General features: G+C 47.5%; 1 protein-coding gene across 1 annotated transcript in view; it reads left to right on the top strand.

Moving 5' to 3' along the window:
* The window catches only part of SYCP1 (synaptonemal complex protein 1), a 5,090,281-nt gene that overhangs the window by 577,280 nt on the left and 4,491,418 nt on the right, over positions 1 to 21,583 (top strand). The window contains exon 6 of the mRNA XM_086919665.1: positions 3,733 to 3,806. Coding sequence (XP_086775791.1) covers positions 3,733 to 3,806 — 74 coding nt within the window. The remainder of the gene's footprint in view (positions 1 to 3,732; positions 3,807 to 21,583) is intronic.

Raw genomic sequence — 21,583 nt, 5'->3', positions numbered from 1 at the left:
TGCTGTACTAATTGGTGATTCTATGATTGGATTATTTGATTTACCTGTCAGCCCTAGTACTGTGCACCATGTGTGCCCTGGGCTTGTAAATCAAATGCTGCTGGTGGGCTTGCAGCACTGGTTGTGCCACCCACAGAAGCAGCTTGTAAAGTGTGTCTCAGGCCTGCCTTTGCAAGGCCTGTGTGCAGTCTAGCACTGCCATGGTGACTTGGCCAAGTGCACCCACTTGCCAGTCCCTAAACCTTCCTTTTTCCTCATGTTAGACACCCCTATGGTAGGCCCAAGGGCAGGGGGTGCATTGTATGTATAAGGTAGGACAGGCTCTTATGTTTGTAGCATGTCCTAATAGTGAATTACAGCCATTTTCGTTTTTCACTATTGCAAGGCTACCTGTTCTCCATAGGCTAGAATGGGCAGTTGGATTTTTATTTAGTATGCCTGAACTCAGAATAATAAAGTACATCTTTCAGTAAAGTTGGTTTTAATATTCTGTGTTTGAAAATACCACTTTTAGTAAGTAGGTATTTTCTTGCCTAACTGTCCAGGCCTGCGTCTGCTAGGTTGTGTATTCCTTGTCTGGGTTTGTGAGTGACAGGGCTGGGGGATTCCAGGATACAGGCTGGGATAGCCCAGAGGTGAATAGAGAGATCTGCAACAAGATGGGAGGGAGGAGTTGCACCTGGGACCTGAATAGGTCTGGACCTTCCCTCTACAATGCTAGCGCCACCTCCTGTGGCTTGTCTGATGTCTCAGCCCTGCACTGTAAAAGGAGAGAAGGAATAATGTCAACAAAGTGCTCCATAGCTGTATCTTCCCTCCCCTGTGCTGGCTCTACCTCCTGTTGGGCGGCTGGTGTCACTGCCCTGCACAGTGAAAGGAAGAAGAGAGCCATGTAAACAGAGTGCTCAGGAACTGGTTTGGACTAGGCAGACGCCTCTCTGCCTTCAGAGAACTAAGGATTTTGGTGTATAAATATTGGGACCCTGATCCCATGAAATTAGATCACTTCTGAAACAAGAAACCTTTTGCCAAGGAGGAAAACCAAGGAAGCTGCAGGAGTTTTACTGCCCCTCTGCCATTGTGCTGTTTGCTGGGTTGGCCTGCAGTGGTTGCTTCATTGCCAAGGAAAGGAGAAGGAACTTTTTAAGGACTTTCATCATCTTCAGAATATTCTCCAAGGGCTTGAACTGTGCTTGCCTCCTGCTGAAGTTTCAGGGACAAAGGACTTCACCTGGAAGCGTGATGCATCGAGAGGAAGCGTGTCGCCGCCAGAGCTGAAATCATCGCATCCCCGGAGAAACAAGCCTTCGCCGCATCTCCCTGGAAGCGCGTGTTCATCGAAGCTGCCTGCTGTCGCATCACTGGAGAAGCGTGACGCCATCGACAGAGTTGCCATCGCATCACCGGAGAAGCGTGTCGCAGGGCCTGTCGCGGCTCCAAAGTTCAGAGTCGTCGCAAGGCTGCCAGGGCGTAACGCATCGTCATTGCATCGTCGCATCAAGGGCGCCATCTTCTCGCATCGCAACCGGACCATCGCATCGCATCAAGGCGCCATCTTGCGCATCGCAAAGGGCCCGCAGGCCGAGAATCTACGCATCACCTCCGCACCGGTAAGGATCACGACGCATCCCCTACTCTGCGCAAGCATTAAGGTATGACGCATCATTTCCCCCGGATCACGAAACCAACGCATCTCCCCTTTTCCGAGCCTTTTGTTCACTTTGCGTTACGCATCTAGGTACTTTGTTGAGAACTTGATTAACTCGAATTAATTAACTTTGATCATCTTTAAAGCAATCTTAAGTGTAGTATTATGGATTTTTGTCGTTTGTGATCTTGTGTTTAAGTCTATATAAAGAATACTTACTTTAAAAAAACCTGTGTTGTGTCCATCTGTAGTGTTTTCACTTTATTACTGTGTATATTCACAAATGATTAACACACTGCCTCTGAGATAAGCCTGTCTGCTCGTGCCAAGCTACCAAGGGGGTGAGCAGGGGTTATTAAGGAGTATAATCCCCTTATCCTGACTTAGAAGCAAGGGTCCCTATTTCCACAAAGGTGAATACCATTGCCAATTAGAGACCCCCAGATCTAACAAGAACCAAATCTGGAGGCAGAAATCTGGAAGGCCCACTTTGAACCCCTATATAAAAGGGCAGAGGGTGTAGCAGGGCGGGCCATTGACGAGTGCTTCCACTTGCAGCTACCTATCCCTGCTGTTTCAACAATTTATCTAAAAGAGATAATGGATGCCCTAAGCAGGGTTAACCCCTCTAAGGCACCGGAACTAGACAAGATTTCAGGCAACCTCTTCCGTAACGAGCCTAATATTTGGGCCCCATATTTATGAACCGTATTTAATGCTATCAGATTAAAGGAAATAAGCGGTAATTCGAATTACCGCTTGTCCGGACGTGGCCGCTTAGAACTAAGTAAATACCTATAAGATGGTGAGGACCTTACTGATGTGGTGATAAGGAGTTATTCATGCCATATCCCACTTTATCTCTGTTTACTTGCAGTGCTTACCCCGGTTTCATTGTTCTAATACTTTTAAGCTTGATCTGGTCGCAGTCCATGCTGAGTACCTACGTTACCATACAGCAGTTGTGCCTTCAATATATGGCCCACTGATCAACCTACAGACCTGCATTCTTGATCCATTGTCTAGCTGCTTTGGAATATTATTTCCTTTCATCTGTTCGGACTGTGACTGCTTCCATCCTTACTTGATGCAAATTTGACTTACTGCTTCCTTACTGACCACGTCGCTTTCAATAGCTAGAAGATTTAGAGGTTTACTTGCCCACAACGTGGATGGTAGTTGTGATTTGCGTTTCCTTGGCTGCTCCATGGGAGGCCGTTAAACAACAAAGCCCTGACGAAGTTCCTACGGGAACGAAACGCGTTGGCTGAGGCCTTTTTAAAAGATTTATAATAATAAAGGAACTTGTTCTAGTTACTACACCTGCTGCAGACTTCTTATTTTGGTGCACAATCCATTTGATATACGATTTGGTATCTGTTTTGACAGTGGAGTTTCTATGTGGCTAGCTCCACATGTGACGTGCACAGCCTTCTACTGACTTCCCTACATCGAAGCTTAAGGGCCAACCTTTGGTCAACCACAGTTGTTTTCATTACAAAATGAATTATTCTCTTGTCCGGCATACAAGAAAGCTAGATGCCAATGGCTAGTACAGATATGTAGAAACCTTGGAACAAATCACTGCGCGGAGGCCTATAGGATATTAAAATATGACACCAGTTTGCCGATTGTGTATTCTGTCTTCCGATATCTATTTTCCATGTGGTGTGCACGCTGAGTTATTTTAAAATCAGGCTCTGCCTAATTTGATCACTTCATCCCCTTTCTGTGATTATATATTGGTACCAACCTTACCCCTTTTTAAATTTTAAATGCAACACACGTGTATTTTAATGTATTTATCACATCTTATAACTTTTATTTAGAATTCTTTGATATTGTATTGCACATGCATTTTATCTTTGGAAATTTATATGTATGAATTGTTACATATTTTTAACCTGTGTTTTTAAGGTCTTATTGGACAAAATAAAGAATTCATGATGATCATACTTCAAATTTCTCTTGCTTTTCTAATGTAAAATGGCAATGTGAATTTACAATAGCCTGTTTGAAGAGGAGTTATGTCAAGGAATAAAGCTGCACTATAGAATTTATATATTTTTAAATTTATTTTTCAGAAATAATGCCACAAGACATCTGTGTGACCTTCTCAAAGAGACCTGTGCGCGATCCTTGGAGAAGACTAGTATGTGTAAGTATGATGAGAACTTTTCTAATTTCACTACATATAGAACTCTTTTATATACGGTTGTCTGTTAATACAGTAAAAGTGAGCCATGTTTGTGGTAACATTACCTTCCAGGGGAATGGTTTGTTTTAGGGCAACTGCCAACCACTTTCTTTTTGATGGATTGGTGTTATAAAAAAATGGTTATGACCATCCTGCAAAAACAAAATGTGATCAAAAGTGCAGAAACAAATTTATGACATGAAAACAATACTGTACAGTATATTTAATGCTTGGTAGCAGCTATTTATCAGACCTCCAGGTAAATAGCGACTTTCCTCTGTTAAACTGTTAAAGATAATGCAACGCAAAACCTTCTCACCTCAAGAATAGACTGTGAGATAAGGTCATCTTCTATGATACATAGTTAAAGTTACAATGCGTTTGGCACATAGCATCAAGCTTCTGTTTCACTTCCCTAGACCTCCAGTGCATACAGCCATATGTAAGTGGACAACACAGCATGTAAAATCCTGCCATTCAGCGAACTAGCAGCCACTGTTAAGGCTTAGTATTGCTGAGCTAATGTATAAGTAAAATGAATAATTGATTGTCAAAAGACAAGCAAATCCTCCATCCATCGCGCACTTTTACTGTATTAAGTTGGGGAAGGAATTTAAACATTCTTCCAAAATCTGCCCAAAACAGGAACAGAAGGCACCTGTGATGCACCAGTAACCGTCCTAAAAGAACACTTTAACCCAGAGCTCAATCCAGAGTACAAGCGATATGTCTTATGGCAAGCAAAACAAAAGGATGGAGAGTCTGTAGACAATCTCTATGCATTTCGAGGAGAGCTGGCGAGTATCTACATAGATGATGTCACAAACTAAATAAGATCCCTGTAAAAAAGTAGGATCTTTCTGCAATAGATACCCACACTTTTTGCCTGGTGTGAGTACATTTTGACTGTAGTTCACTGGGATCCTGCTAATCAGAACTCCAGTGACTGTGCTTTCCCCACTAAATTTGCTTGGAAAGTACGTTGTACCCCCTACAATTGGCATACTGGGGTACCTTTATAAATACCTAGTATATGGTCCTGAGGTGCACAGGGCTTTGGTCTCCCATTGGTATCCCATGGGCTGCAGCATGTATTATGCCACCCATAGGAGCCATACAAACTGTGTCTTCAGAAGTGCCATGCATGCACCCTTCACTTCAGATATAAGGTTCCCCTTACATCCCGGTGACTGCACTTAAAAACTATAAATTATCCCTAAGGTAGGCCCTTCATCCAAGGGCAAGGTGCAAAGTGCTAAGTGTGGGGGTACCCCTACAAACCCCAGACTCCATTTTCTGGGCTTTGTAGGTATTGTATAGCCATTATAAGGTATTTTGTGGACAATGGCAAATCGAGATGTCTAACTACATAAGGTCTGCCCCGAACCTGGTCATGTGTGCTTTCAAACATGTTGGAATAATGCAACTACACCAATTCCAGTGTTAGTTGCATGATACCATGTACTAGGGGTCTGCTTAGAGGACCCCCAATACCTTCTTTTGTAGCTTTACAGGAACCGACTGCCAGCCCATGCTCCTGCTGAATCTAGACAGTGTTTTGCCCCCTTCTGAAGAGCTTCACTCTGGCTGGGGAAGATAAACAAAGGATTTCCTGTGAAGGAGAGGTGTGACCACCTCTCCTTCAGAATTAGGTAGCGTGGGGGCGCTGCAGAGCACCTCCAGACTGCATTGAAGGGCACCAAATGTGCCCTCCTTGCATAAACCAGTTTGGCCCAGTTCAGGAGCCTTAGATTCTCCAGTATTAGGGGTGTCTTTCATAGATTCACATGCCTGAATCATTCCCCGTCGTCGGAGTGGGAGTCCCACGGTATATAAAAAAGTAATAAAATGCCATAATACATATAGCAAATATCAGAAATACCCAACCAGGTGGGATGACTTCGTCGACGGCAGCATCTTCATCGTCGACGGGGATCCAACCATCGACATCAAAGTCGTAGACGAGGAATTCGTCGACGGTACCTTAGCCGTCGTCGACGGGACAATTGTCGACGACGAGATAGGCCTGATCTGAACATGAACCAGAGTAGGTGATGAAGCCGAAGACATGACAAGAGTAGGCTTTGGAGAGGAGAAAGTCATAGTGCAGGTGGTAGACGTGGCCACATGGGAGGAAACACAGTCCTGTTTTGACGTTGAAATTGTCAAAGGTGGCAACTGAGGAGGCACAGATTTTGAAGATTTCTTGGGAACTGAAGATTTCCTAGACTTCTTAGAGGGCGTACTATCACCTTTAGCAGGTGGGAGAGTCTTACTCGAAGTACTAGGCCCAGGAGCATCCTGAGAGGATTGGGCCATCTTAGTCACCTTAGCCCTTGGAGATGAAACCTCAGTTTCCGCCTTCCTCTTAGTAGAAATAAATGAAGACCCAGAGGCCAAGCTTCCTACCTCAGATAAAGGGTCTTCCTTGTCCTTGAGTCTGTTTAGCCACAATAGTAGTCGACCTTCTCTATCCCTGATGGTCTTAGGGGGGGAAGGTCCGGCAGATCTTGCACTCCTTTGCCTTATGGTCAGGATAAAGGCAATATAAACATTTCTTGTGGGGATCTTCCTTGAAAAGTCTTTGCTTCCCACAAGAATCACAGGCCCTGAAAAGGGATTTTGAAGAAGACATCTGAAAAGTTGAAGAAACTAACTGTGTAGAAGAAAAAACTGAGCAGAGCTCAGGGAGACTCCCTTCACACGACGTGCGGTAGAAAATCTGAGAGCCTGAGCCTCTGGGGAGAACATTCTGGTGGGTGCTGTCGCCTGATTGGCTGCAGTTTGGACTAAGACATAATGACTAGAATAGTCACGAGTGTGAGGGTTTTTTCTACTGTAGCTGGTGCTACTTTACTTCCTGGTTGGGTATTTCTGATATTTGCTATATGTATTATGGCATTTTATTACTTTTTTATATACCGTGGGACTCCCACTCCGACGACGGGGAATGATTCAGGCATGTGAATCTATGAAAGACACCAATACTGGAGAACCACCTGTTTACAGGTAAGTAACTATTGTTCCTCCCGCTCTTGCATGAAACCGGCCAAAGGCCAGGAGAGGGACCACCCCCAGATCTCCTTAGGGAGGTGCCCCAAAAGTCCTCGAGGTGGCACCTTATTCTATCAGGTTGAATCTTGGTCCCTGGAGCATCTTTCTGGATGCACTTTGAGACGCCTATTTAGGGCGGACTCCTGCGCCTCACTCTGTGATCATTTGCTGCATTAGCGCAGGTCGCGCTGCCAGTGCGCTGCACTTTTTATTCAGCCTTTATTGTATTTTAGTTCTTTTAGGTTGCTGTATCCCCTGCTTTTAACTTACCGCTTTTGTGTGGCTCAGTCCCCTTACTTGCACATAATTTCTGGAACGCTCACCGCTGTGGATTTCTGTGGGCGCCATTTTGGATTGGGTGAGTACTACTTCCTGCGGGCGCCATCTTGGAGCGTCCCCACGCTCGAGATGCACTTTGAGACGCCTATTTAAAGTCGTCCTCTCCCGCGCAGCGGGAACGCGCAGTGGGACGCCGTCGCTTAGCCGGAGTCGTGCCAGAGTCCTGCCCGTCTGCGCTCGTCCGCGTCGAGGTAGCGGGTGCGGGCACAGGACTCTGGCTTCCTGCTCTCATCTCACCATGGATTTCATCGCGCCGATCAGGTACAACCGCGCCGATCTCCTCTCCATTAGGGACGGTCTTTTGGCGTGTACACATGATCTGGTGTTCCCACTTTCGGGACCTTATGACTGTCCTTTCTCTCTAGATTCCCCCATCTGGGTGCGCTCTATAGAAAAACCTACCCTAGGTACTCGTATTGACAACACTGAGCGAGCACTTAGTATATGGAGCCTTAATGTAAGATCATTGGTCAAGCACCATCAGTCCCTTCGTGACATGATTGACAAGGACTCACCTGACCTCATTTTTCTTACTGAGACATGGTTACAGGACGCCGACTCTGCCATAATAAATCTGGCTTTTCCTTCCACCTATACGGTATTTACTCTGAACTGCACTTCTAGGGGAGGAGGCATAGCCATGGCGACAAAATCTTGCTTTCCGGCGGATTGGAAAGCTCTTGATCTGCCGATGTGCGAGAGCGCCTCTTTCAAGGTTACTGTCAGCCATCAGTTCACCCTTAGTGGCCTGCTTATTTATCGCCCTCCAGGGAATGACACGGTCTTCAAGGCCGCTCTCGTTGACATGGTCAATTCGTTAGCTCCTAGATGTGCTAACTTTAACATCGTAGGCGATCTGAATATACATCTCGATCAGACGTCCTCCCTACCCATCAGTTCTTTGATAGCGGACCTTGAAGCCATGCAACTGAACCAACTAGTCACCGCCCCCACCAATATAGGAGGTCATATCCTTGACCCCTTCTTTACCACCTTGGCTCGGGCTAGGGCATCTGACCCGATGGCGGTGGGCTGGACTGATCATCTGTTGGTTAAAGTGTCATGTCCCTTGGATGACCCTCAATTTAAACCTGTGGACAGACTGACCCTTAAAAGAAACTGGCGTAAGCTCAAAATGGAGGAGTTCGTTAAAATCTTAGAGGTACAGCCCTTGGGCAACCTGTCGAATGTGGAACAGGGATATGAACAGTTCTGTAACTGGGTCCTTACTGCTCTTGATTCTCTTATACCAATGCGCTGGTCGAAATGTCATGCTAAAACGCGCAGCCCATGGTATAATGAGACCCTTGCCGAGCTCAAGAGAACATGCCGGCAAGCTGAGAGGGCGTGGAGGAAATCCTTCGACCCTACATTAAAATCACTGTACTTCACCCAGCTCAAGATCTATCACAGAGCTATCTGTCAAGCCCGGGCGGCATATTATGCCTCTGAGTTCTCAAACAGCCCTAACCCATCTAAATTAATATTTAAGGTGCTCAAAGATCTGATGGGAAAACGGGCCACCCCGCTAGAAATCTGCACGGACTCTCACTGTGAAAGCTTGGCATCCTTTTTCGTGGATAAGGTGCAGGTAATCTACCGAGGGTTCATGCCATCTGTGCCCAGTGATGAGCCCAGGGCTGAAAGGGCTCTGGACTGCGAACCGCTGTCCTCCCTACCTGCTTTGTCGGTTGAGGCTTTTGATACTCTGAGCCTTAAAATTAAATCTGGTTCTCCTCTAGACCCTTTGAAGCCAGAGCTTATTACTCTTCTCCCGCCCCTATGCCGTGAGCCCATACTGGACTTGATCAATCTCTCACTCGCTGAGGGCGTGGTTCCTGCCTCCTGGAAGCAAGCAGTGGTCAGCCCCATTTTGAAGAAGCCTAATCTCGACCCTCTGCTACCCGAGAACTACCGCCCCATCTCCCTCCTGCCCTGGACCGCCAAGGTCACTGAGGCACACGTGAACTCTATCTTGTCTGCCCATCTCTCTCGCAATAATATTCTTGACGAGAGCCAGAATGGTTTTCGCGCACAACACAGCACCGAAACAGCTCTGCTCTTTATGAGCGAACATCTTCGTTCGGTGCTGGATGCGGGTCAGACAGCGGCGCTCCTCTTGTTAGACCTGAGCGCCGCATTCGACACGGTGTCTCATGACATTTTGATGCGGCGGCTGGAGGAAGTGGGAATTGAGGGGAAAGCTCTTCAATGGTTCCGCTCTTTCCTCTCGGACCGGTTTTTTAAAGTGGCCATTCCACCTGGTCAGTCCTCTTTCCATCCTCTGGGTCTAGGAGTCCCTCAGGGCTCTGCGTTGAGCCCCACTTTGTTCAACTTGTATGTGAAACCGCTGGCTGCTGTCGTCAGACAAAGTGGCTTAACCATGACATAGTACGCCGATGACACGCAGCTGGCGGTGACACTCAGTGGGGACCCTGAGGTGACTGCCCCCAGGTTTCGCGCAGGGCTTTTAGCCGCGGCGAATTGGATGCGTATTAACTGCTTACAGTTAAACGTCAAGAAAACCGAAGTCCTGATCTTAGGAAAGCAAGCGGAATTGTGGGGAGATCAATGGTGGCCTCCTGAATTGGGGGTGACTCCCATCCCAGCGGCCGAAGTGAAGAACTTGGGGGTCTGGCTGGATTCTAACCTCTCTTTTACCAGCCATACAAAGAAGATTGCAGCTACCTGCTATGGTATTCTGCGAGGACTGAGACCAGTCCTCAAATTCTTCGACCCCCCTACTCGGCAACTGGTGGTCCAAGCCTCTATCCTTTCTTGGCTGGACTATGGGAGTGCTCTGCTGCTTGGTGTCAATCAGGCCGAGGCCACCAGACTGCAGAAGGTGCAGAATGCCGCTGCGCGGGCCATTGTGGGCCTCCCGAGACGGTGCTCTGTCTCTGCAGTTCTGACCTCCCTTCACTGGCTGCCGGTCAGACAGAGAATCAAATTCAAGGCTCTCTGTCTGACATTCAAGATCTTGAAATTCTCGTCACCTCCTGCCCTGACGGGTCTTGTTTCCCCGTATGTCCCCAGGCGTTCTCTCAGGTCGGAATCTCTTCATCTAGCGAGTACGCCTAGGTTTAGACTGAGTAGGATAGGAGGTCGTTCATTTCGAGTTATGGCGGCTGGATTATGGAATTCTCTTCCTGTCCATATCCGTGCCCTTAACAGCCTGACTCTCTTCAGACGTGCGATAAAAACTCATTTGTTCACCTCTGTTAACTGATATCCTCTCTTTTCAGCGGCGATTTGTTGTGTTGTGGTACTTGATCAGGCGCCAGGACGCCCCTTCGCTGGGGCAGCTGTGCGCTGAATAAAAGTTATTAACATAACATAACATCTGACTGACTAGGACATCTGAGTAGTGTCCCTGACCCTTCTGATAGGTGGGTCACTAGAGAAGAGGTCCTTCCCTATTTTAGGGTTACTTAAGGGCTCCCCTGAGGGTGGGTCGTTAAATTCGTCCCAACAATAACTTCCGGCACTGACTGCCTGTCGTCTGAACATTGTTCAAAGACTCTTCTGCTTATGGACACTGGAACTCTGCTGTTTTTCAAGCCGGGAACTACAGCAAGACTGCTCCCATGGGAAGAATCTTACTGCAGCTTCGTCCCTGTGTTCCAAAGATCTGCAACTCCTTGGGTATGCATCCCTCGAGTCACCCAGGACTCAGCCTGAAGGATTGTTCCTTGAAGTGCAGGCGTCTCTTCCCTGCATCTGCAGGCACCTCGACATCGATGACCAGTTTGTTAATCCTGTGTTCCCACAGACATCGCCCAGTTCTGAAACACAAGTGGTGGTTTCTTGGTTCTCCAGAGGGCTGACCAGTCTTCTCTGTAAATTGGGACACTGTAATCTCCCTCTAGCCAATGTAGACCGCCTCCCTGTACACTGTGTCTGTTTGTCGTTGCCAAGGCTTGTTGGCTCACTTCACAGAAGATCTTCAAGCTTTTTTTGACTGCGACCAAGATGGCCACCAGACTAGAGCTTCTCAAGTGAGCTCCAGGTTGGGGATTACCGAATCGGTAGATATCCCTGTCTAACCCTGCCATCATCGCCCATTTTGCGCACTACCATTGGCATACAGTTGATCCTGGATCCACCGATTATCTTATGCTCTCACTCATCTTCCACGATACTGCCGACCTTTGGACTGCTGGGTTGACTCCTGTTGAGCCCGATGATCGCATCACCTCAGCTATTTGCCTGGATGATTGCCAGAGTTCCCACGGAGTGCTGATCCCCAGTCGTCCAACCTAAGCAGTGGGAGTTGCTCGTTTGAAGCCATGCGCTGACTCTGATATAGGCGATTTCTCTCTTGCCTCTGGCAGTCGAGGAACCGAGGCCCTGTCGAGTCTGCAGAGCGCAGGCCACTTGCCGCTCTGTTCACCCGTGCTGTTGTCTTCTGGGGGCTGGCTTCTGAGGCTGAGACACTGGATCTAACAGCATGATACCCTGGAGCGAGCCACGTCCCTGGTCCACTGTCGCTGCCCCGCTGCCTCGACCTTGCTGTGGGGAGACACCCCACTCCTTCGCACCCAGGGTACGGCTATGCTCCTCGCACAGAGGGCAAGACCACCACCAACCATTGGACTGCTGGGTTAAACTCCTGCTGAGTCCGATGATCTAATGGCCTCAGCTATTTGATTGGATGATTGCCGGAGTTCCTGCCGAGCACTTCTCCCCGGTCGTCCAACCCAAGCGGTGGGATCTGCTTGTTTAAATCCATGCGACGACTCTGGAATAAACAACTGTTCTTGCCTCTGACAGTCGAAGAACCAAGGCACTGGTGAGTCCGCAAAGAGCAGGACGTTTGCTGCTTTGCTGACCAGCGCTGTTGTCTGCTGGGGGCTGGCTTCTGAGGCTGAGATGCTGCGTTTATCGTCCGGGACGCCTGGGGCGAGCTGCGTCCCTCGTCCGCTGCCTCAACCCTGCAGTTTTGCTTATCATTTTACTTTGCCTTATTACTTTCTTTGACGTCTTTTTGTCACTCCTGGCCATCGAGGCTACCCAGGGGGGAAACCCATTTTGAGTCCCTGTGTTTCTGCTTTTTCTTGAAGGCTAAATCTATCTATCCTCCCACCACAAAATTGCAGCATAATTTTTACACGGAACAGGCTAAATCTATCTATCCTCCCACCACAGTAAATGGTTCGGCCATCTTGATCTGACCTACTCCCTTGAGCTTCCCCCTTGAAAGTGAAAGAGGACTGATTAAAGAGCAGCATAGTAATAGAAAGATGACTTGGTGAATTTCTGCAGCAGCCATTTTGGCATGGGCATATGACTAACAGAGCTCTGAATATACTCGCCTGAAAGCGACCTGGTAATCCCCTCTGAACAATGGATGGATTATTTTATCTAATTCAAGTTAATCTCCAATTGCATTATTGCGGATCATGTAAGATGGGACAAGTCATCATGGCACTACATCACATTTTTTAGGTAGGCCTAGCTCATAGGACAGACCTTTTGGGTTCTTCTACCTTTATATTTCACTTTTCTTTACAGACATCCTTGGCTGGAGTTTTCCCACTCTCCCCAGCATGGCAGGGCCCTGCCCGACCTCCACGGGCGACAATTACTACACCGTTGTCTTTCCTAGTAATCTCTACAAAACTACCACTAAGTCCTTCAAACAGTCCATCCTGAAAAGTCATCCTGAGACCCTGGAATCCGACCTGCGATTTAGCGTGGGCAAGGGCACCCTCATTAATGACCTCATCTCCTACTCCAGGAAAACGTCTCTATGGCGCAAAGCCTTCTCGAACCTCCTTAAGGTACACAAAGCCAGGAACATACCATACGGCAATAAACCCACGATCGCACCGTCCGCAAACGTGCGAGCTGACCTCACCATCACCTGATACAAGAACGGCATCATCCTTATACAAGCTCCACCCAAAGACTACACTAAATTTGCGGACCTCTTCACCCTCATTAAAAAATATATGCACAAACCTCCTCTGTCCACGCTCCCAGGCACCATCCCTCGCCCCCATCCACCAGGGGTGCCTCACCTTTCACAAACCACCTGTGCTAGGGATCACGTCACTGATCGACCTAGCCCCACTACCATGCCACCAGCGCATGCTAACCGCTGCATGCCTATACCACTGACCCCAGGCCTGCAAGCTCCCCCCTCTCTCATGGCTACTGAAACTCCCCCTTGTTCTCAGGTCTCTAGCCGTCCTAGCCCCTCTACCATGCTACCAGCACACGCCAACAGAAGCTTCCCCAAACCTTTAACCTCCTGCCCGCAACTTCGTCCCCCCCATATGGTTATTGAAACTCCTGCAAGGGCTCACAACACTGGCCAACTTAGCCTCACCACTAGGTTACCAGCTCATTCCATCAGAATTGCTCCTATACCGTTGGCCCCCTGCCCGCAAGAGCTTCCCTCTTATAGGGTTATTGATACTCTCCACCGCAGAGCTTCGGAACTAACCCTGAGCATCCACAACTCCATTCTGGATCTAAAGAACCCCTTGCACCTCACCGAACTCTCCTTCTCTAATCTCAGGCTCTCGCAGAACTACCGCTATCCCTGAGACACCTGCGCCCCCGCAAGCGTCCTTGCCACTCTCGGAGGAGGACGTTTTGGCCCTCCTCCTTATCTACAATCCTACCCCTGTCATGCCTAGCCCTCTAGACCTCACGGAGGAAGATGTTTTAGACCTCCCCATTAGCTACGAATCTGCCGTAACAACCCCATGCCCCTCAGACCTGAGTGATGAACACCCTATCCGCACGGTTGCAACCAACTTCAACAGATAAGCTTCCCTCCGCAACAGAGGAGTGGTTAATAGCAACCTAGTGCTAGTACCCATCTGTGTCCCTACACACGGCTCACACTCCGACCCCCTACTATCTGGCCTCCTAATTAATTGCCGCTCAGCAGTAAAGCATGCCTCTGATGTCGCCGATCTCATCCTGAGCCAAAAATTGGACTTAGCGATCTTGACCGAACCTTGGCTCAATGAATCCTCATTGCCCTGCCTAGACCTCTTAGTCCCCCCCCATTTACAACATCGTAAGGCTAAACAGGCAATCAACAAAAAAGGGGGAGGCATTGCCTGCTTCTACCGCTCTAATCTCCTTGGTACTGAACTTCTGTCTGATCCTTCAGACTCCTGTGAATATCTTGCACTCTCCCTTTGCAACACCACCACCCAACTGTGCAGACTACACATCTTTCACCACCCCACAGGCAAGAATGACACCTTCACTGACCACCTCATGGAAATCATCACAGCCAAGGCTTCCCCTAACTTGAATGACATTTTCCTTGGCAACTTCAACTTGCACTGGAACAACCCCAAGGACCCTCAGGTCAACACCATCAGAGACTTCCTGACCGACCAAGCCCTTCCCCAAGCCTGCTCACTCCCTACTCACTCCAAAGGCGCCACTCTAGACTGGAACAGCGCTAAGGAAGCAACGATCAAACTTATCTCTATAGACCCATGTGATTTTTCTGACCACCATGCTATCTCCTTCCTTCTGCCTGGTACCCACAAGACATGGTCACCACAACCAATGATTCCCAAACAACGGGTTAAAGACACCAAGACACTTGATCACAGGAAATTGGCAGCGTGCTGTGAGACTGAACTCCCCCTCATTTCACTTTGGTCAACAACCTCACTGATCATTATTCCTTAACACCTTAACCGCGGTACGGTTTACCGCGGTGTGCTGCAGATTTTAAAAACCCACTTTACATGATGAGCTCAGCTCGTCATCAGCATACGAGCGCCTGAGCTCGTCATCAGCAGCGAAGGGGTTAACTATATCCGATATTCTCGATGACCTTGCTCCGCTAAAACTAAAAAGAACCCAGATGAAAAACAGGTATCCCTGATTCAACGGATCCCTCAACAAAGAGAGGAGATCCCTTCGGCAGACAGAACGTACCTGGAAACAGCACCCGTCAGCAACCCATCTAAAACTTCTCCGCCAGGCCAGAAATGCCTACAATAGGAAAATCCTTAACTTGAAAAAAGAATTTTTCAGAACAGAACTAGATAACTCCAAGAACAGACCTCGCAAGTTATTTGATTTTGTCAAACACCAATCCAACAAACTAGCTTAAACCTCAAAAGAAAACCCTAAATCTCTAATATCATGCCAGGAATTTTCCTCCTTCTTCTGCAACAAAATCGCTGCCCTAGGAAATATACTGAAATCTGCAACTTTCTCCCAAACTCCGTTGGCTCTACCTCTTCTCTTCACGCTGCCCTCTCAGATATCAACCAAAAACCAAGTGCACTGGTCCAACTTTAAAGTCTATGACAAACACCCTGTCTCGAAAATTCTATCCTCCTTAAACCCGAACAATCACTTCAAAGATCCTCTCCCCGACGACGGCAACCAAGATGGCAGCTTAGGTTCCCGGCTCCGCCGACCTCTGTCTTCCGCCACGAGATCCTGTATGATATCCTGATTCTACACACAGCCTCTACCTGGATGAAGTGTTCCTAGCTCCGGTGGTGAAATCCCCAAGCTTTTATCATTTGATTTCATGGACTTATACTGAGTTAAAGATCGTGGCCTGTTCCGGCGGTGAAGCCGGGGCCTCGTGTAACTGTAAGGCCAGGTTGCAGTTCAACAACATCGTCTCAGAGACCCTGGCAGGGTCCGGTCTACCGACATGGAGACTTTGTCTACGCCCGAATTTGGTGGCTATTGTTTTCCGTGCCCAGCGTTGTGAGAGAAGTGACCTGCTGCTGCTGATTGAGTGTGGGGATCCCTGTACCGCGGACCCGGTATAGATTCCAGCCGGGGTTCGGCGGGTCGGGACCCCGACTGCGGTGCTGCGCTGGGCTCTCCCGTCTGTGGATAACTACGGGTGGCTGTCCACGCTTGCCCCTCAGTATCCTGCTCGTCCGTCCCCCCGAAAATGCTTGATTCATCCGGGGAGTCGATTGTGACTGCCACTGAACGTGGTATAGTGGATCGACCGGCGTCTGGGCCAACGCTGGAAACAATTTTGGCAGAACTTTGGGCGTTTCACTCGCAAGTGACTGTGCTAATGGCTAAAATGGATGTCAGTCTGACTGGGATCCTGTTCGAAGTACCGGACCCTGCCCTACAGTCGAACCAGCAAACAACAGCCCCTCAAGCCGCAGCCATTTTGACTTCGGGCGAGGACCCCGTGCGAGATCGAGTGTGGATGTTAATATCGGATTCAACGGATAGCGCCCAGGAGGACGTTGTCCTCGGGACCACAAGTGTATCACAGTGCCTTTCATCATCACCGACTTCGGAAGTCTCGAAGGGCGTTCCCCCCCCTGACAACTGTGTTGTAAACTCTTCCCCCATCTTGTGGCTGTATCCCCCTTTTCTGGACGTTCTACGATTCCGGGGCAAGAACTATCAGGACAGTCCAACTTGGAGAGGGGAATTTTCCGTGTGTGAAGACCTCTTGGAGTCACTAGCCTCGGGGGGTAATGGATTGACTTTCGATGCTTTCCCTCTCGTCTATGACTTGTTTGTGTCCTCTGGGGTTTCGCTGGGGAGGGTTTGTGTGATGATTCGAAAGGGTCAAGGTTGAATCAACTGAACTGGGATGGCTTGGAACAATGGTAATGGAAGTTCGAATTGGAACTGTTTAATAATGGAAGCTGGGCGGTGTATCATGATGCCCCCCTCTTGATTTTTGTAAGAGTTGCTTCACATCCGTCTTTGGCTGTAGGGGGTGTCTGTGTTTTGGCGGGGGAGCCAGGGGCCGGGAACACCGTATGATTAGGCCTTCCTCCATTCTTCTTCTTTCTCCTTCTTTTAGGGTTTAGCTTAGTAGGGCGACAGGCACGCTGCTAGTGGGGTCAGGCTATAGCCATCGGCAGGGGTGCAGAGGGGGGGGTGTTTATTTTTCCTTTTTTGTTTTCTATGGCCTTTTTCTCCCTTCCCATATTTCCTTAGGATCGGTGTGGTCTGTGTTTTATTCTGATTTCATTGTGCTCTGAAATTAGTGTCCATGCTTCTCACGTTACTCGTATTACTGGGCGGGCGGGCCCTGAGGACTGGCGTTCACCAAAATGTATACTGTTTTATTGTTTACAATGATATATAGGTATCAACGCCAGAGACCCACAAATGGCTGTTTCCACACGTATATCCTGTTACCCTGGCCTGCCCCCGTATCCTGTTGTTAGATTGTATGGCACCTGATCCCATCATTTCAATATTATAAAAAGAAGACCTTTATCATATCCTGTGCTTTATCAATGCGTCCTGATACAATATCCATCCTGAATCGCTGCCGGACCTCAGGTTGTCGGCTGAAGAGCTGTGTTGTGTTATGACACGTCAAGGTTTGCTACTGTTTAGCGGCCGGCCCCTGCGGTTGTAGGCCCATCCTTGTATTTCCTGAATGCTGCAATAAAGGTTTAAAAAAAAAAAAAAAGATCCTCTCCCCTCGAACTGCCTAGCTGCCGCCTCTCAGGCTATCATCCCTTCTTGGACTGCAATAATCAATGATTCCCTCCTACAGGGCTCGATACCTGACTCTTAAAGCCAGGCAAGACGTCCACATCTTAAAAAAACCTTCGCTGAATCCTGCTTCCCCAGACAACTATAGACCTATATCTAACATCCCACTCCTAGTCAAATTTCTGGAGAAATGTGTGCAACAGCAGCTGAGCCTACACATCACCAACTTCCTCCTACTAGAAGACTTCCAATCCAGGTACAGACCTGGACAGAGCACTGAAACAAACCTCCGCCACCGTGGATGATGCCCTCCCAAGCCCTTGACCAAGGCAAAACCTGTCTCTTAATCCTCCTAGATCTATCCTCGGTTTTCGATACGGTTAACCACAAAACTCTACTTGAACGCCTCAAACTCAGGATGGGTTTGGATGGCACCGTTCTTGAATGGTTTGGGTCCTTCCTCTAGAATCGCTCACAGAGAGTCCTAATCAACGGTAACCTATCCGCTCCCTCTCTGATCAGACTTGGAGTCCCCAAAGGATCAACCCTGTCTCCTACCCTCTTCAATCTTTACCTTGAACAGCTCACCGAGCTGCTACGCACCACTATTATCCCCTACCACAAGTATGCAGATGACACACAGATCTACGTTAAAATCTCATCTCCTGAGGACATTCTCTCACTGAACGAGGCCTTGAAGCTGACTGTTCACAGGCTCACCTCTAACCAGCTCAAACGTAACGCAAAAAAAACAGAGTTTCTTGTAATCTCTCCACCCAAAACCAATCTAGACATCCAGGAATGGATCAAGGCTATCACAGAGCTAAAACTGCCTTCCCACTATTGTGGACTCTGCTAAATCCCTTGGAATAACCCGAGATGGCAGTTTGAACATGCGTAGCCATATCAACTCGATGGCCAAAACTGCCAGATTTCACCTGAGATACCTAAGAAACCTGAAACCATTCCTCGACACTCACGACCTAAAAGCGGCCATCCAGGCACTCGTCCTCTCCAGACAAGAATATGGATGCTCTACTCTTGCAGGTCTACCCAAGAACTCTCTGGCCCCATTGAAAGCCTGCCTCAACACCGCCGCCAGACTCAAAGAAATTCAACCACATCTCTCCCCACCTTAAAGCTCTGAACTGGCTTCTTCTCGCGGCCACAATCCAACTTAAGCTGGCCTGCATCACTCATAAGGCTCTATACTCCAATTCCCCTGCTTTTCTCGCCGAGAAACTTGTGATATCCGGAGGGGCCAGAAGCTCCTGGTCTGCCAGAGACCTTTTGCTCCAACCAGCTCGCTTCAGAAAAAAAAAAACTACAATCGGGCCTACGCTGGGGCCGCTCCAAGAATATGGAACTCTCTCCCGCCCACCTTTAGAAGACTTTCGTCTTTGGCAAGCTTTAAAAAGGAGACCAAAACTTTCCTAATGGACATATTCCTCGCCTAAAGATCGCATTTCAATCACCTAAGCAACCTTGCTCCACCCACCATTACGGCATTATCCATGGCTTTTCCGGATGATACCTTCCCGGCACTTCTGGGCATCCCACTGGGAGTTGAGACTGCTTGTTTTCATGTATAAAGTATCTACCTGTTTTTATCCCTAATGTATCCGGGATTTGAGACTGCTTGTTTTCCTGCATCATGTATCTACCTATTTTTATCCCAATGTTATCCTCCCCTCCTAAGTCTTTGTATACCACCCGTCTATCTTTTAAAGTGCTCTGATACCCTCATGGGTCTAGTTTGTGCTCTATAAAAAAAAAAAATAAAGTAGTCCCTGCCTTCAGCACTGCACAACTCTAAGAAGCTTGTCCTGTCTGTATCCTCTACTTCATGAGCCTTCATCTTCTGTGTGCTGCTGAGGCTTCCCTACTACTCCCTGTCCCTGCTGCAAGATGGTCCTCGGGGGAGCTTCATCGATTCAGCTGGCTCTCTGACAGGCTGAGGGCATGCCCTGACTTACCCTTGCTGGGTTCGTTCCACAGACCTTGCTGGTCTGCAACTAAGCATTTTCTCCTGCAAACCTTTGTTAGCGTTTTCCAAGGCTTGTTGATGATCCTGATGGTCACTGACCTCCCTGAGCTCGTCAACCGGCGTGGGGAAGCTCGTGAAAAGGCTTCTGGGCTACTGCAACATCTTCTGGTCTCCACAGCTGCTGTCTCTTATTCACCTTGCTACTGCCTGAACCACGAACCAGGGCTGGTATTGTGCTCCTGTGCCTCCTGGTCGCCTACGGATGGTTTGGACTCTGTCCCCTCTGCTTTCAGATTCTTCTTGTCTGGATTCTTTGTCCTGGTTCCACCTGCCTTATCCACAAGATAGTGTAGCTTTGAACTTTCATGACTCACCATTGGTGTCTATGGAGGTTTCTGACACCACTTTATCCCTATGCACCCGGGCTACCTGGGGCAGGTATCTGTCTTTTCTGGGTATCCACAGGTGGGGTCACTCTCCAACCTTCCTTGATCCAAGTGGTTCCTTCAGGGTCCTATGGGAAGTGTCCTAGAACTCAACTTTTCCAACTGTGACTTACCCTGTGTTATCCTATGGACGTCTGACCGGGTGTAACCACTCTGCACCCGGGTGCTTTGGGGTCCCTGGCTACTCCTAAAATATATTCTTTTGTTGTAAACAGTAACAGATATCACGACAATGGTTAGAAAACACTATAAAACAATTATAGTAACATTGATCTCAAATTGTTATCCAGTTAAAATCATGTATCCTTTTAAAAGCCTTGAATTCATATATTTCTAATCTTACATACAGACATTACATCAACAGAGAGAGAGAAAAAGACAAAACATTTTGTCATTAAAAAACATATCCGATCTAAACAATTATGTGGCTAATCCTGGATATAATCTATTTTCCTTATCTACAGAATTAGCTACTGCCACAGATTATGTAGATGAAGCGTCAATGCGTTTTGATGGTTCTATTGATATCCCATCTTTTTCAAGACAAACATACATCTCTCTTATTGGCACTGTTTAGTTGCCTTTGGTCTGCATCCTGTATGAGGCAAATACAATATATTTATTTTATATATTTGAAAACGAAACTTCATAGGTCACACTATACCGTCTAAACTTACAACCATTTTTGTACAAATTATGAACTAGACTTCACTGATCAATTTTTGCAATATTAACTTTCAACCATTTTTGTAAGTTTTTCTTAATCAATTGTTGTGCCTGTTTTAAACATTAATAATTGGTTCAGACTGACAATCATCTCATCCTAAACATTCCGATGCACGTTACAACTTAGCCTCTATCAAATTGGCTCATTATATTGATGACCAATAGTCCCCCAAAATTTGAGGTACTATTGGAAAAAACTGTACAAAAATGGTTGAAAGTAAATATGGCAAAATTTGATCAGTGAAGTCTAGTTTTTTATATGTAGAAAAATGGTTGTAAGTTTAGACGGTATAGAGTGACCTATGAAGTTTAGTTTTCAAATATACTAAATAAATATATTGTATTTGCCTCATATAGGATTCAGACCAAAGGCAACTAAACAGTGTGACTGTGATTCACCAGAAACATTGGAGCATCCTCGAGTCTATAGGGGTAGAGTTGGTGCTTATTAATTTTCTACGCCAGTTATATCAAGGAGCCCAGGCAAGTAACCGATATGGCAGTGCAGGAGAATGTAGTCCAAACTTCCCTGTTAAAAAGGGGGTAAGGCAGGGGTGTGCGCTAGCCCCCTTCTTTTTCACCTTGTATATAAATGGCTTAGGTGTTATTCTATCCAGGGAATAGCGGGATCTACCCTGCATTGTAAACGACCTATAGGAGCAATACTATATGTGGATGACACTGTTCTTTTATCCCGCACGCAAATGGGATTGCAACAAAGTGTCACGAGCTTTGTAACATACATGTCT

This window comes from Lissotriton vulgaris, chromosome 5, assembly GCF_964263255.1.
Source record: "Lissotriton vulgaris chromosome 5, aLisVul1.2, whole genome shotgun sequence".
Lineage (NCBI taxonomy): Eukaryota > Metazoa > Chordata > Amphibia > Caudata > Salamandridae > Lissotriton > Lissotriton vulgaris.
This window is presented reverse-complemented; position numbering and strand designations above follow the sequence as displayed.